Source organism: Carcharhinus amblyrhynchos, unplaced genomic scaffold (genome assembly GCF_965287045.1).
Source record: "Carcharhinus amblyrhynchos unplaced genomic scaffold, sCarAmb.v2.hapA scaffold_444, whole genome shotgun sequence".
Classification (NCBI taxonomy): domain Eukaryota; kingdom Metazoa; phylum Chordata; class Chondrichthyes; order Carcharhiniformes; family Carcharhinidae; genus Carcharhinus; species Carcharhinus amblyrhynchos.
In genome coordinates, this window is record NW_027650184.1 from 85,001 (window position 1) to 102,919 (window position 17,919).

General features: G+C 46.3%; 1 protein-coding gene across 1 annotated transcript in view; it reads right to left on the reverse strand.

Moving 5' to 3' along the window:
* The window catches only part of LOC145339397 (prominin-2-like), a 67,169-nt gene that overhangs the window by 44,669 nt on the left and 4,581 nt on the right, over window positions 1-17,919 (reverse strand). Inside the window, exons 2-7 of the mRNA XM_080183849.1 lie at window positions 16,695-16,741; window positions 13,925-14,127; window positions 12,372-12,492; window positions 8,300-8,363; window positions 4,548-4,637; window positions 1-74 (exon numbers count right to left, since the gene is read on the reverse strand). The exon at window positions 1-74 is cut by the window's left edge and continues 123 nt beyond it. Of these exons, the coding sequence (XP_080039975.1) occupies window positions 1-74; window positions 4,548-4,637; window positions 8,300-8,363; window positions 12,372-12,492; window positions 13,925-14,127; window positions 16,695-16,741 (599 nt within the window). The remainder of the gene's footprint in view (window positions 75-4,547; window positions 4,638-8,299; window positions 8,364-12,371; window positions 12,493-13,924; window positions 14,128-16,694; window positions 16,742-17,919) is intronic.

Sequence of the window (17,919 nt, forward strand, 5' to 3'; positions counted from 1 at the left end):
CTGATTCTGGCTCTCCTGAAGTGAGATCTGGCTGGAGGTGATCGTCAACAGATGGTTCTTTATTCTGCGGAAGTCTGAAACACAAATCTCGATGAGAAAGAGCTCCTGCAATATTCTTCCTCTGCTTCCATCGGCTGGGAACTGACAGGCTGGACCGCAGCTATACTCCCAGATCTGCCAAGCGTACCCAGCCCATCACACAAACCAGCCTCCTATCCACTGAGTCTGCCTACACTTCCCGCTGCCTCGGGAAAAGCAGCCAGTAGAATAAAGGACCCCAAACACAACCCGCACATTCTCTCTTCCACCTTCTCCCATCAGGAAAAAGATACAAAAGTCTGAGCTCACATACCAACCGACTCAAGAACAGCTTCTTTGATTTGATTTGATTTATTATTGTCCCATGTACTGGGATACAGTGAAAAGTATTGTTTGATTTATTATTGTCACATGTACTGGGATACAGTGAAAAGTATTGTTTGATTTATTATTGTTACATGTACTGGGATACAGTGAAAAGTATTGTTTGATTTATTATTGTCACGTGTACTGGGATACAGTGAAAAGTATTGTTTGATTTATTATTGTCACGTGTATTGGGATACAGTGAAAAGTATTGTTTGATTTATTATTGTCACGTGTACTGGGATACAGTGAAAAGTATTGTTTGATTTATTATTGTTACATGTACTGGGATACAGTGAAAAGTATTGTTTGATTTATTATTGTCACATGTACTGGGATACAGTGAAAAGTATTGTTTGATTTATTATTGTCACGTGTACTGGGATACAGTGAAAAGTATTGTTTGATTTATTATTGTCACATGTACTGGGATACAGTGAAAAGTATTGTTTGATTTATTATTGTCACGTGTACTGGGATACAGTGAAAAGTATTGTTTGATTTATTATTGTCACATGTACTGGGATACAGTGAAAAGTATTGTTTGATTTATTATTGTCACATGTACTGGGATACAGTGAAAAGTATTGTTTGATTTATTATTGTCACGTGTATTGGGATACAGTGAAAAGTATTGTTTGATTTATTATTGTCACGTGTACTGGGATACAGTGAAAAGTATTGTTTGATTTATTATTGTTACATGTACTGGGATACAGTGAAAAGTATTGTTTGATTTATTATTGTCACATGTACTGGGATACAGTGAAAAGTATTGTTTGATTTATTATTGTCACGTGTACTGGGATACAGTGAAAAGTATTGTTTGATTTATTATTGTCACATGTACTGGGAGACAGTGAAAAGTATTGTTTGATTTATTATTGTCACATGTACTGGGATACAGTGAAAAGTATTGTTTGATTTATTATTGTCACATGTACTGGGATACAGTGAAAAGTATTGTTTGATTTATTATTGTCACGTGTATTGGGATACAGTGAAAAGTATTGTTTGATTTATTATTGTCACATGTACTGGGATACAATGAAAAGTATTGTTTGATTTATTATTGTCACATGTATTGGGATACAGTGAAAAGTATTGTTTGATTTATTGTTGTCACGTGTACTGGGACACAGTGAAAAGTATTGTTTGATTTATTATTGCCACGTGTACTGGGATACAGTGAAAAGTATTGTTTGATTTATTATTGTCACATATATTGGGATACAGTGAAAAGTATTGTTTGATTTATTATTTTTACGTGTATTGGGATACAGTGAAAAGTATTGTTTGATTTATTATTGTCACGTGTATTGGGATACAGTGAAAAGTATTGTTTGATTTATTATTGTCACGTGTATTGAGATACAGTGAAAAGTATTGTTTGATTTATTATTTTCACGTGTACTGGGATACAGTGAAAAGTATTGTTTGATTTATTATTGTCACGTGTACTGGGATACAGTGAAAAGTATTGTTTGATTTATTATTTTCACGTGTACTGGGATACAGTGAAAAGTATTGTTTGATTTATTATTGTCACGTGTACTGGGATACAGTGAAAAGTACTGTTTGATTTGACGCTGGCACGGTGATTAGCACTGCTGCCTCACAGCGCCAGGGACCCGGGTTCGATTCCTGGCTTGGGTCACTGTCTGTGTGGAGTCTGCACATTCTCCCCGTGTCTGCATGGGTTTCCTCCGGGTGCTCCGGTTTCCTCCCACAGTCTGAACGACGTGCTGGTTAGGTGCTAAATTCTCCCTCAGTGTAACCCGAACAGGAGTGTGGCGACTAGGGGATTTTCACAGTAACTTCACTGCAGTGTAAATGTAAGCCTAATCATGACACTAATAAATAAACTTTAAAAGAAATTTCAAATCAGTTCTCGGAACAAGTCAGGAACAGATTCCCAGCAGAAAACTGCTGGAAATTTTCAGGCCATTCTGTAAGGTTTTTTTTTCTTTATTCATTCGTGGGACATGGGTGCCAGTATTTATTGCCCATCTTTAGATGCCCTTGGAGGGCAGTTGAGAGTCAACCACACTGCTGTGGCTCTGGAGTCACATGTAGGCCAGACTGGTTAAGGACGGCAGATTTCCTTCTCTAAAGGACGTCAGAGAAGCAGATGGGTTCAATGGACAGCTCAATATTATCTGTCACTAAAGCAGTAAGGAATGTGGTATTTCCTGCACCATCACTCACACACACACACATTGCTGACGTGTCCTTGCCAAACCACATGCTTTCAGAATGACAGCCTCATCGCAGTCACAAGATCAGAGCGTCAAAACTGCAGCATCACTCCTGGGAGAACGGGATACCTGTGGCCTTGCTCATGAGATAACAATCGTGGCTGGAGATCAGACCAAGATCAAACCCAACAAAAGTAAACACAAGACTAGACCAAAACACAAGACCAATACAAGAAAAACACAGGAACAACAGAGGAAAATACAAGAACAACACAGAAAAATACAAGAACAACACAGAAAAATACAGGAACAACACAGAAAAATACAGGAACAACACAGAAAAATACAAGAAAAACACAGGAACAACACAGAAAAATACAAGAACACAGAAAAATACAGGAACAACAGAGGAAAATACAAGAACAACATAGAAAAATACAAGAACAACACAGAAAAATACAGGAACAACACAGGAAAAACAGAGGAAAATATAAGAACAACACAGGAAAATACAAGAACAACACAGAAAAATACAAGAACAACACAGGAAAAACACAGAAAAACACAAGAACAACACAGGAAAAACACAGAAAAACACAAGAACAACACAGGAAAAACACAAGAACAACACAGGAAAAACACAAGAACAACACAGGAAAAACACAAGAACAACACAGGAAAAATACAAGAAAACACAGGAACAACACAACACAAGAGCAACACAGGAAAAATAGAGGAACAACAGAGGAAAATACAAGAACAACACAGAAAAATACAAGAACAACACAGAAAAATACAGGAACAACACAGAAAAATACAGGAACAACACAGAAAAATACAAGAAAAACACAGGAACAACACAGAAAAATACAAGAACACAGAAAAATACAGGAACAACAGAGGAAAATACAAGAACAACATAGAAAAATACAAGAACAACACAGAAAAATACAGGAACAACACAGGAAAAACAGAGGAAAATATAAGAACAACACAGGAAAATACAAGAACAACACAGAAAAATACAAGAACAACACAGGAAAAACACAGAAAAACACAAGAACAACACAGGAAAAACACAGAAAAACACAAGAACAACACAGGAAAAACACAAGAACAACACAGGAAAAACACAAGAACAACACAGGAAAAACACAAGAACAACACAGGAAAAATACAAGAAAACACAGGAACAACACAACACAAGAGCAACACAGGAAAAATAGAGGAACAACAGAGGAAAATACAAGAACAACATAGAAAAATACAAGAACAACACAGGAAAAACACAGAAAAACACAAGAACAACACAGGAAAAACACAGAAAAACACAAGAACAACACAGGAAAAATACAAGAAAACACAGGAAAAATACAAGAACAATGCAGGAATAAGACAGGAACACAGGAACAACACGGAAACAAGACACAAGCTTGAAGGAGATGGCTTTTACTTGGCTCAGGCAGGAAGGTACCCCCTGAGGTAGCACTTCATCAGACTGGCGGAAACCATGTCTTGTGAGGAGACACCATCCATAGCGAGTGATTTGGCATCAGCCCCCTTCACAATAAGCTGCTAAAAAGGAGATCCTAATGACCAAACTTAACAGTCTCATCACATAGCTTCTCTAAACATCCATATATCCAGTCAAAGGGACTGACCCTCTGCAAGCAAACACAACCTATCCAGACACTGCATCTTTGTTTAGGCTTAAACAAAAGAATGAAGGGCAATAGGTCCCTGAGACATTCTCCATGGCAACGCCTCGACCTTTCCTGCAGCTGTAAATTGTCCTTTGAAATTTGGAATTCTCGGGATTGACCTGATGAGTGCAAGCTGAAAAGTTTCGACAGAACATTTCTTTTCTTTCCCGCAAATACTGACACCCTGAGTGCAAATTCACCCCTTGGCGACGCGATGACCAAAGGGGAGAGTATGAGTTACCTTGTATCCTGTTCATGAGCATGCCCAGCACGGGGGTAATGATTGGGGCTAGCGTGTCCTGGATGGTGGAGCCAAGAGTCCTGTCTATACCTGCATCAAATCAGTCAGGGAAAACCATTAGGCATGAATAACACTCAGGCCTGAACATGCAAAAGGCATTGGGTACATCGAACCTTGCTACCATAAGTTACCTGAAATGGAAAGCAAATTCAGGATGTGTCAGTGCAGAGGGATCTGGGTGCCTTTGTTGATGAATCACAGAAAGTCAATATGCAGGTACAGCACATAACAAAATGGGATGTTGGCATTTATTGCAAAGAGACTGAAGTATAAAAGTGTTGTTGCAATTGTATAGGGTGTTGGCGAGACCAGATAGAATGCCAACAATTCAGAAGGAGGCCATTTGGCCCATCAAGTCTGCACTGACAACAATCCCACCCAGGCCCTATTCCCGTAACCCCACATATTTACCCTGCTAATTCCCCTGACAGTAAGGGTCAATTTAACATGGCCAATCCACCCAACCTTCATATTTTTGGACATTTAGGGGCAATTTAGCACGGCCAATCCACCCAGCCTTCATATTTTTGGACATTTAGAGGCAATTTAGCATGGCCAATCCACCCAACCTTCATATTTTTGGACACTAAGGGGCAATTTAGCACGGCCAATCCACCCAACCTTCATATTTTTGGACATTTAGAGGCAATTTAGCATGGCCAATCCACCCAACCTTCATATTTTTGGACATTTAGAGGCAATTTAGCATGGCCAATCCACCCAACCTTCATATTTTTGGACATTTAGAGGCAATTTAGCATGGCCAATCCACCCAACCTTCATATTTTTGGACACTAAGGGGCAATTTAGCACGACCAATCCACCTAACCCGCACACCTTTGGACTATGGGAGGAAACTGGAACACCCAGAAGAAACCCACGCAGACATGGGGAGAAGGTGCAGACCCAGCACAGACAGTGACCTGAGCTGGGAATCGAACCCGGGTCCCTGGTGCTGTGAGACAGCAGTTCTAACCACCGTGCCACCCATCTGGAGTAGAAGGGCAGCATTTTACAGCCTTGCTCGTCCCATAACCATAAAATCCTGCCCTCTACTCCAGATGGGTGGCACGGTGGTTAGCACTGCTGCCTCACAGCGCCAGGGACGTGGGGTCGATTCCCGGCTCGGGTCACTGTCTGTGCGGAGTCTGCACGTTCTCCCCCGTGTCAATGCATCTTTCCATGGTCCACCCCGAGCCCGCTCTGATTCCCGTGGTGGGCTGGGCAGTAAAATTCTGGACACTGTGTCAAGTTTTGGTTTCCTTATTTGAGAAAGGATGCGGTGGCGTTGGAGCCAGTTCAGAGGAGGTTCACCAGATTGATTCCGGGGATGAAAGGGTTGACGTACGAGGAGAGATTAAACAGTTTGGGTTTGCACTTGCTGGAGTTTAGAAGACTGAGAGGGGATCTGATCGAGGTGTATAAAATACTAAAAGTGATTGATAAAGTAAATATGGACCGAATGTTTCCCCTTATGGTGCAATCTGGAACAAGAGGTCACGGGTATAGGTTGAGAGGCGATAGATTTAAAACTGAGATGAGGAGGAACGACTTCTCGCAAAGGGTGGTGAATTTGTGGAACTCACTGCCCCATCGCACGGGGAGTCAGAATCATTAAATGGTTCCAAGAAGGAGATAGATACATTTCTGATAGAAAATGGGGTTAAAGGGAGATGGGGAACAGGTGGATCTGAGACCAGGGAGAGATCAGCCATGATCTGATTGAATGGCGGAACAGGCTCGAAGGGCTGAATGGCCTACTTCTGCTCCGAATTCCCATTTTCCTGGGTCATCTGACCCTGGGATGAAGGGGTTTGCCTCAGGGAGGGAGGTTGATATTTCCAGGGGATCTTGTTGAAACTCGGTTTGGCAGGGTGGGTGCAGAGACAACGTTACCCCCCTCATTGCGGGGTGCGGATTTTAGCTCGAGGAGGGACACGGCTTCAGAATAAAGGGTCTCCCATCGAAGATGAGGAGGAATTCTCTCCCCCCACTCCCCCAGAGAGCGGGATGTGCGGGTTATTGTATATATTCAGTGCCAGGTTAGAGAGATTTTCCACCAACGGTGGTGGGGGGACTGGCTGGGAGGGGTCAGCACAGACGGGCCGGGCCGAAGGGCCTGTTTCGGCGTTGTAGTGATCAAGGGGCGGGATTTTCCAGCTCGCGCCACCACTGGAAAATCCTGCCCCGAGATCGATGGGGGTCCTTGCATTGCCCGTGTCCCAGGAAAGTCCTGCCCTCTGACTCCAATACCTCACCCCCTCCTCTCTGTACTAAATTTGTCTCATTCAATTTGCTGATCTGGGGCCCTCGACGGGTACCGGCCTCCCCCAAGTCAGGTAGGGCATGCTGCCAACACTCGACAGAGGAACAGCGGTTGGCAAAGTTGGCAGGTTGAGTGGGGAAAACGTGGACGGGCGCACGTCAAAGCTTCACTCTTTGCAGGGTGGACCAATCTCAACTAGGCAATGAAGAGGACTGTGTGCCAATGTGCCATTATGGGTTATGTGCGCATGGCGGGTCATGTCTTGAGATGGGTTGGCAGATAGGAAGCAAAGAGTTGGCGTAAATGGGTGTTTTCCGATTGGCACTCAGCGATTAGTGAGGCCCTGCAATGATCTATGCCGGGACCCCAACCATTCACATTATATATGAATGATTTGGAAGGGGGAACTGAATGTATTATCTCCAGATTTGCAGATGATAGAAAGTTGGGTGGGAGGGTGAGCTGTGAGGAGGATGCAGAGATGTTTCAGCGTGATTTGGATAAGCTGTGTGTGTGGACATCTGCATGGCAGATGCAATATAGTGTGGATAAATGTGAGGTGATCCACTTTGGTAGCAATAACAGGAAGGCAGATTATTACTTGACTGGGTGTAAGTTGAGAGAGGCGGATACTCAACGAGACCTTGGTGTCCTCGTGCATCAGTCACTGAAAGTAAGCACGCAAATACAGCAGGCAGTAAAGAAGGCACACGGTATGTTGGCCTTCATAGCGAGAGGATTTGAGTACAGGGATAGGGATGTTTTACTGCAATTGTACAGGGCGTTGGTGAGGCCACACCTGGAGTATTGTGTGCAGTTTTGGTCTCCTTATCTGAGGAAGGATGTCCTTGCTGTAGAGGGAGTACAGCGAAGGTTTACCAGGCTGATTCCTGGGATGGCAGGTCTGTCATATGAGGAGAGACTAAGTCGGTTAGGATTATATTCACTGGAGTTTAGAAGAGTGAGAGGGGATCTCATAGAAACTTATAAAATTCTAACAGGGTTAGACAGGGTAGATTCAGAAAGAATGTTCCCGATGGTGGGGGGAGTCCAGAACTAGGGGGTCATAGTTTGAGGATAAGGGTTAAATCTTTTAGAACTGAGGTGAGGAGAAATTTCTTCACCCAGAGGGTGGTGAATGTGTGGAATTCACTCCCACAGAAAGTAGTTGAGGCCAAAACATTGTGTAATTTCAAGAAGGAATTAGAAACAGCTCTTGGGACTGAAGGGATAGAGGGATACGGAGAGGAATCAGGATATTGAATCTAATGATCGGCCATGATCAAAACAAATGCGGAGCAGGCCGGAAGGGCCGAATGGCCTCCTCCTGCTCCGAGTTTCTATATTTCTATGTTTCTGTGTACATCTAATTTGATCCACTTCACCTGTTTCCCAGACTGAATGGTACTGGAATTATCTCACTCACGGATAAGTTCGGTAAGCGTCTGCTCCTTTGGCACGGAAAACTGCTTGGCGATCTTGGCTATGGCCTGCAGTAAAGAAAGGTTAAAGGTCAAGGAACCGCACAAGGCAAGGTCAAAGTTCATACGGAGCAGCGAGTTTGGTCAACGCCTATTCGGAGCACATGTTCCGAGACGCGGTGCAGTTTCCGACTCTTAGCTAACCCCGTCGAGAGGAGGCAGGAGTCCACCGGTCCGAGGGAGCAACAAAGACTGCTGCTGAAAGAAGATGCAGGCTGTCGAAGCTTTTCGCCCTGTACTCATCAGGCCAATTCGCAAGGAGGCCAAATGTAAGGCGGGCAACAATTTGTCCGCTTCGTGAGAAGAGAGCGCCGACTGGTTGGCAAGGTGATTGGCGGAGGTGTAGCTGTGGAGAATGCACCAGTTGACTGATGATTGACAGTTAACTGCCCAGCTTTGTTTAAATTCAAAGGGAAATTTGACAACTTTACAAAAATTGAATGAAGACTTTTAACAACTGGGTTGATTGACCAGAGGTGTGGAAAGTGTTGAGGAAATGTGTCACAGAGATAAGGAGTGTAGCAGTTGATTTGTCCCTGGAATGGGAGGGTTGTCCTACGTCAAAAAGCTAAGAACATTGGGCCTCATGCTCTGGGGTTTAGAAGAAGGAGGGGTGATCCCACCGAGACACAATGGTTTCTGCAAAGGGCGGACAGAAACAGGTCTGCTGCTCGGGGAATGTACAACACAATAGATCTTTGCTCTGTCCAGAAACTATGAGATTTGGGGATTGTTGTGGTGGCCCACTCAGGTGTACGGCTGGTTGGCAAATGATATGTTGGCCTTCATAGCAAGAGGATTTGAGGACAGGGATAGGGATGTTTTACTACAACTGTACAGGGCGTTGGTGAGGCCACACCTGGAGTATTGTGTGCAGTTTTGGTGTCCTTATCTGAGGAAGGATGTCCTTGCAATCGAGGGAGTACAGAGAAGGTTTACCAGGCTGATTCCTGGGATGGCAGGTCTGTCATATGAGGAGAGACTAAGTCGGTTAGGATTATATTCACTGGAGTTTAGAAGAGTGAGAGGGGATCTCATAGAAACTTATAAAATTCTAACAGGGTTAGACAGGGTAGATTCAGAAAGAATGTTCCCGATGGTGGGGGAGTCCAGAACTAGACGTCATAGTTTTAAGATAAGATGTAAACCTTTTAGGACTGAGTCCAGAACTATGGGGCATAGTTTGTTTTTTAAAGTTTATTTATTAGTGTCACAAATCAACGACCATTAACACTGCAATGAAGTTACTGCGAAAATCCCCTCGTCGCCACACTCCAGCACCTGTTCGGGTTACACTGAGGGAGAATTTAGCACCTAACCAGCACGTCTTTCAGACTGTGGGAGGAAACCGGCGCACCCGGAGGAAACCCACGCAGACACGGGGAGAATGTGCAAGCTCCACACAGACAGTGACCCAAGCCGGGAATTGAACCTGGGTCCCTGGAGCTGTGGGGCAGCAGGGCTAACCACTGTATAAGGATAAAGGATAAAACTTTTTAGAACTGAGGTGAGGAGAAATGTCTTCACCCAGAGGGTGGGGAATGTGTGGAATTCACTCCCACAGAAAGTAGTTGAGGCCAAAACATTGTGTGATTTCAAGAAGGAATTAGATTTCACTCTTGGCGTTAAAGGGATCAAGGGAAATGGAGGGAGGAAATCAGGATATTGAATTTGATGATCAGCCATGATCAAAATGAATGAGAGGGCAGGCTGGAAGGGCTGAATGGACTCCTCCTGCTTCTCGTTTCTATGTCTCTGTTTCTATGAGTTTCATAGAATCATGGAATCCTGACAGTGCACAATCAAACCTGCACTGACCACAATCCCACCCAGGTCTGACCCAGATAACCCCATGTATTTATCCAACTCGTCTCCCTGATACGAAGGGGCAATTTAGCATGGCCAATCCACCTAACCTGCACATCTTTGGACACTAAGGGACAATTTAGCATGGCCAATCCACCTAACCTACACATCTTTGGACACTAAGGGACAATTTAGCATGGCCAATCCACCTAACCTGCACATCTTTGGACACAAAGGGGCAATTTAGCATGGCCAATCCACCTAACCTGCACATCTTTGGACACTAAGGGACAATTTAGCATGGCCAATCCACCTAACTACACATCTTTGGACACTAAGGGACAATTTAGCATGGCCAATCCACCTAACCTGCACATCTTTGGACACTAAGGGACAACTTAGCACGGCCAATCCCCCTTACCAACACATCTTTGGGCACTAAGGGGCAATTTAGCATGGCCAATCCACCTAACCCTCACACCTTTGGACACTAAGGGACAATTTAGCATGGCCAATCCACCTAACCCTCACATCTTTGGACACTAAGGGACAATTTAGCATGGCCAATCCACCCAACCCTCACATCTTTGGACACTAAGAGGCAATTTAGCATGGCCAATCCACCTAACCCGCACATCTTTGGACACTAAGGGACAATTTAGCATGGCCAATCCACCTAACCTGCACATCTTTGGACACTAAGGGACAATTTAGCATGGCCAATCCACCCAACCCTCACATCTTTGGACACTAAGAGGCAATTTAGCATGGCCAATCCACCTAACCCGCACATCTTTGGACACTAAGGGACAATTTAGCATGGCCAATCCACCTAACCTGCACATCTTTGGACACTAAGGGACAATTTAGCATGGCCAATCCACCTAACCTGCACATCTTTGGACACTAAGGGACAATTTAGCATGGCCAATCCACCTAACCTGCACATCTTTGGACACTAAGGGACAATTTAGCATGGCCAATCCACCTAACCTGCACATCTTTGGACACTAAGGGGCAATTTAGCATGGCCAATCCACCTAACCTGCCCATCTTTGGACACTAAGGGACAATTCAGCATGGCCAATCCCCCTAACCTGCACATCTTTGGACACTAAGGGGCAATTTAGCATGGCCAATCCACCTAACCCTCACACCTTTGGACACTAAGGGACAATTTAGCATGGCCAATCCACCTAACCCTCACATCTTTGGACACTAAGGGACAATTTAGCATGGCCAATCCACCCAACCCTCACATCTTTGGACACTAAGAGGCAATTTAGCATGGCCAATCCACCTAACCCGCACATCTTTGGACACTAAGGGACAATTTAGCATGGCCAATCCACCTAACCTGCACATCTTTGGACACTAAGGGACAATTTAGCATGGCCAATCCACCCAACCCTCACATCTTTGGACACTAAGAGGCAATTTAGCATGGCCAATCCACCTAACCCGCACATCTTTGGACACTAAGGGACAATTTAGCATGGCCAATCCACCTAACCTGCGCATCTTTGGACACTAAGGGGCAATTTAGCATGGCCAATCCACCTAACCTGCACATCTTTGGACACTAAGGGACAATTTAGCATGGCCAATCCACCTAACTTGCACATCTTTGGACACTAAGGGGCAATTTAGCATGGCCAATCCACCTAACCTGCACATCTTTGGACACTAAGGGACAATTTAGCATGGCCAATCCACCCAACCCTCACATCTTTGGACACTAAGAGGCAATTTAGCATGGCCAATCCACCTAACCCGCACATCTTTGGACACTAAGGGGCAATTTAGCATGGCCAATCCACCTAACCTGCACATCTTTGGACACTAAGGGACAATTTAGCATGGCCAATCCACCTAACCTGCACATCTTTGGACACTAAGGGGCAATTTAGCATGGCCAATCCACCTAACCTGCACATCTTTGGACACTAAGGGACAATTTAGCATGGCCAATCCACCTAACCTGCACATCTTTGGACACTAAGGGACAATTTAGCATGGCCAATCCACCTAACCTACACATCTTTGGACACTAAGGGACAATTTAGCATGGCCAATCCACCTAACCTACACATCTTCTGATTTGAGTGTGTGAATGCTTCTAACATGGAGGTTATGGACTGAGGAATGAAATCCTTTACATTCTAAACCAGAAACTGAGAAGATGATTTACGAATAATCGAAGACTCTCACCTTCACGATATTGGCCACGTGCGACGTTGCGTTGGTAAGCGTGTCTTTAATGGCGGCCACACTTGGCTCCATGGCATCCGTCACCTCCTGATTGGCCACGAAGGCGCAGGCGACACCCGCCCTAGAAGTTGATTGGCAGAGAGCATCGGTGAGACGGGCACACTGCGCCACCCTCCTGCCCACCCTCCGTCACCCGCATGGTGCATGCCCCTCGCCCACGCTCAAGGCTGCCATTCCTCAGTGACCCAGGCCACCTGACTGCACCGGCAAGGCCAGCCATGTTCCAACCCACTGGCCCACCATCTCTACCCCCCCCACCACCTCCTGCCCTCACCCACAGGTCAACACTGTGGCTAAAATGGCCGCTTACATTTTGCACACTATTGCGTTGTCAAATTGGAGATTGATTCACCTTTGATGTGGAGACAGGTTGGGGAGGAGGGGGTGGAGGGGGGAGTGGGGGCCTGATCTAAACATTTGCCCCACTTTCGAGGCGAATTTCGGGGCCGGAGTAGAGGGAACTTGCAGTGTCCCCCAGTGACGACCTCCCGTGACTGATGGGGTTGGGTACAATATTGATCCCATTAATTTGCTCGCGGTAAGTTCCCGCTAACATAAGACCATAAGATACAGGAGCAAAATGAGGCCATTCGGCCCATCGAGGCTTCTCCGCCATTCCATCGCGGCTGATAAGTTTCTCAACCCCATTTTCCCACCTTTTCCCCGTAACCTTTCACCCCCCCCTTACCAATCAAGAACCTATGTATCTGTGTCTTAAACAACTCAGTATTTAGCCTCCTCTGTGGCAATGAATTCCACAGATTCCCCAAACCCTCTGTCTGAAGAAATTCCCCCTCATCTCGGTTCTAAAGGGTTGACCCTTTACTCTGAGGCTGTGCCCCTCGGATCCGAGACTCTCCGATGAATGGAAACATCTTCCCTGTGTCCACTCTATTCAGGGCCTCGCAGTATCCTGTAAGTTTTGTTGTTGTCTATTTTTAGTGTTCCTCTCATGAGCTTCCCCCATTTATTTGCGATTTTAATTGGTTCGCTTGACAGACTTTAAAAGAGACTCTGAACGGGGACACCTGGGACACTGGGCAGAGGTGCAGGGAGGAACTGGGAGGGTCTGTGACTCCGCTTGAGAGCCTCTGCAAATCAATCCGTTTTCAGAGCAAATTTGCGAGAATCCCAAACCTCAAAAGGAATGTACCCTGTATTATGAGGGGATGCTGATTGGTTGACTGTGAGCCCACGTGATGACGAATCAGCACTCCCTTCTCACGTTTCAAAGATTGTCCCCTTTCAAATTTTGGAGAACGTGCTCTGATGGGTGGAAGGTGAAAAACTTTGACAGGACGTGACTTTTTTGCAGCGGTTCTTGAGTTTTTTTAAGGAAATCAGTGCCAGTCCACTCAGGGAGCTGCCGATACTTTCACCAACCAGGCACCAACGGGCTTCCAAAATGAAGCGCCCGCTTCCACGGCATTTATTAACCCTACGCCTGCCAGTCTCGAGGAGGGAATCCCGCTCCCCCTCTCGGGCACACTCACAGTATAACGATGGTCGTCATCAGCAGAAACAAGGCGAGGGTTTTCCGCTGACAGTCCGTCGACTCTGTGCGCTCCTTCACCTGCCCCCCGCACCTGTTGCAGCACCGGCAGCAACAGAAGAACAGCCCCACCAGGGGCATCAGGATGAAGAAGAGGACCCCGATGATGAGGGAGACGAGGTAGCCAGCCTCATACTTCACCACCTGGACCGGGGAAGGGGGGGGGGAGAGAAAGAGAGAGAAGAGTGAGGGTACAGAGACAACGCAATGCCAACATCACCCGTTCCCTATCGACTGACATTTACCCCTTGGTACCGTGGGATCTTACTGTGCGCCCATCAGCTTTGAGTCCATGCACAACAATACGTGGGCGACCTTTCTTTGATTCATTGGTGGGACACGGGCGTCGCTGGCTGGGCCAGTATTTATTGCCCATCCCTAGTTGCCCTTGGAGGGCAGTTGAGAGTCAACCACATCGCACGGCACGGTGGCACAGTGGGTTAGCACTGCTGCTTCACAGCTCCAGCCTCCTGGGTTCGATTCCCGGCTCGGGTCACTGTCTGTGTGGAGTCTGCACATTCTCCCCGTGTCTGCGTGGGTTTCCTCCGGGTGCTCCGGTTTCCTCCCACGGTCCAAAGATGTGCGGGTTAGGTTGATTGGCCGTGCTAAGAAATTGCCCCTTCGTGTCCCAGAATGCGTAGGTTAGAGGGATTAGTGGGTATAATATGTACGCATATGGGGGTAGGGCCTGGGTGGGATTGTGTATGGTGCAGACTCGATGGGCCGAAGGGCCTCTTTCTGCACTGTAGGGGTCTATGGTTCTAAATTGCTGTGGCTCTGGAGTCACATGTAGGCCAGACTGGGTAGGGACAGCAGATTTCCTTCCCTAAAGGAAACCAGATGGGTTTTTCCAGTAGATTCTTAATTCCAGATTTTTTTTATTGAATTCAAATTCCACCATCTGCCATGGTGGGATTCGAACCCGGGTCCCCAGGACATTAGCTGAGTTTCTGGATGAATGGTCTAGCAGTAGTAGCGCTGAGCCATCAGTCACTCTCCCCTTAACACTACTGAAGTGGATCACCTCACACTTATCCACATTTGACTGCTCCTGCGCTTATTTTCCATGTTTTTTTGTTCCTGTTCTTGCTCTCCATGTCTCAGAAGGAGAACGGACCCTCCCACCGGCTCATCTCCTTACCCACAATGCACCCACAGGAAGTGGGCAGCAATGCCTATTGCTATGTGGAAATATCTATCAGAGCAAGTCGGTAATTAAAAGACAAAGTGATTAAATATTTGGAAACGTTCAGCTGATCTGAGAGAGGGAGGCTGAATCATGCCGGAGGAACCTGAGGAACGTTTTTTTGGGAAGTAACAAACTCAGTCAGTGGGGTGGGGGGAATGCCTGATAATGTTACTTGTATGGACTTCCAGAAGACACCTTCATAAAGTGCCACACGAGAGACTTTTAACAAGGGGAGATGGTGGCGTCGTGGTCCTGTCACTGGACTGGTGACACAGAGGCCCAGGTCATTGCACCAAGGAGGGGCGGGTGTGGGAGAGATACGGGTTCAAATCCCATCACAACAGAATTTGAACTCAATTAAATTCAACTTCCTCCGCTCAAACACTTCAAAGGTACATCACTGGGAGGAGGAACGACTACCGATTGGGCCTAAACCAGGGCTCGAGCTGGGCCTAAACCAGGGCTTTGAATAGCCGAAGCACACCTTCAATCAGGGGAAGCCATAGCCTGGCGATATGATTGCTAGGCTATTAGTCAGTTAATGTTCTGGGGTTCTGGGTTCGAATCCCACCACAGCAGATGGTGGAATTTGAACTCAGTTTAAAAATATATCTGGAGTTAAAAATCTACTGATGACCATGAAACCGTTGTGGATTGCCAGAAAACCCGTCTGGTTCATTAGTGTCCCTTTAGGGAAGGAAATCTGCCGTCCTTACCCGGTCTGGCCTACACGTGACTCCAGAGCCACAGCAATGTGGTTGACTCTCAACTGCCCTCTGAACAAGGGCAAGTAGGGATGGGCAATAAATGCCAGCGATACCCTTCTCCCACAAATGAATTAGAAACACGAAAGAATACCTCCTCATACCCCAAAATTTTAAATCTAGATTTTAAATTTATTTATTCATGTCACAAGTAGGTTTACATTAACACTGCACTGAAGTTACTGTGAAAATCCCCTAGTCTCCACACTCCGGTGCCTGTTCGGGTTACACTGAGGGTGAATTTAGCACCTAACCAGCACGTCTTTCAGACTGTGGGAAGAAACTGGAGCACCCGGAGGAAACCCAGGCAGACACGGGGAGAATGTGCAAACTGCGCACAGACAGTAACCCGAGCCGGGAATCGAACCCGAGTCCCTGGCGCCGTGATGCAACCACTTGTGCCACCATGCCCTTCGATTTCAATGGGAGCCCCCTTGCACCCCCCCTCCACCCGCTCCCCCCCCCTCCACCCCACCACCACCACCACCACCACCACCCCCCACCCCACACATTCTAGGTCTCCCAGCATGCTGATGAGGGATGTTGTTGGGAGTATTTAATTATGTGCAATAAACTAACCCTTCGAGTTCACCGGGTCCCGCCCGGGGTAGTTCACAGGGAATTCAACGAGGCAGAAACCGAGGGGTTGGGAAAATTACTGCCACTAATTAAGAAGGAAATAAATCACAACGCCTTTCTACTGGTGGACAGAGAGTGAGAGGAAAACTTGGTGCTGTGTGAGCACACGCAACACTGACCTTCAGTGGCTCAACCGATTGTTCCTTCAAAGCTTGCTCAATTATATCTGGGAAAAAAAGAATGGGGAAAGTAAAAATAATTCTGTCCAGGTACATGTTGATCGACTGCAGTTAGAATATTATTTGTGTCGAAGATGCAGAGACTCATTCACAAATCAAATCTGAATCCAAAGTTCGCTGTCCTGGGAGTCCTTGATGGGCACACACAGTGAGAAGTCTCTACACCAGGTTAAAGTCCAACAGGTTTATTTGGTAGTAAAATCCACTAGCTTTCAGGGCTCTGTCCCTTCGTTAGGTGAGTGGAGAGTTCTGATCACAAACAGGGCATATAAAGACACACACTCAGTATACAGGATACTGTGAGTCTTTACAGCTAATCAAGCCTTAAAGGTGCAGACAATGTGAGTGGAGAGAGCGTTAAGCACAGGTTAAAGAGATGGGTACTGTGTCCAGAAGGGACAGTTAGTGAGATTTTGCAAGCCCAGGCAAGTCATGCGTGCAACAGATAGTGTGACATGAACTCAAGATCCCTGTTGAGGCCGTCCTCACGTGTGTGGAACCTGGCTATCAGTCTTTGCTCAGTGACTCTGCGCTGTTGTGTGTTGTGAAGGCTGCCGAAGGGAACATTTACCTGAAGATCAGAGGCTGAATGCCTGTGACCACTGAAGTGTTCCCCAACAGGAAAGGAACACTTTTGACTGGTGATTGTCGAGCGATGTTCATTCATCCATTGTCATAGTGTCTGCATGGTCTCCACAATGTACCATGCTTCGGGACATCCTTTCCTGCAGTCTTTGATGGGGGGACAGTGTAGAGGGAGCTTTACTCTGTGTCTAACCCCGTGCTGTCCCTGTCCTGGGAGTCTTTGATGGGGGACAGTGTAGAGGGAGCTTTACTCTGTATCTAACCCCGTGCTGTCCCTGTCCTGGGAGTCTTTGATGGGGGGGCAGTGTAGAGGGAGCTTTACTCTGTATCTAACCCCGTGCTGTACCTGTCCTGGGAGTATTTGATGGGGGGGCAGTGTAGAGTGAGCTTTACTCTGTATCTAACCCCGTGCTGTACCTGTCCTGGGAGTATTTGATGGGGGGGCAGTGTAGAGTGAGCTTTACTCTGTATCTAACCCCGTGCTGTACCTGTCCTGGGAGTGTTTGATGGGGGACAGTGTAGAGGGAGCTTTACTCTGTATCTAACCCCGTGCTGTACCTGTCCTGGGAGTGTTTGATGG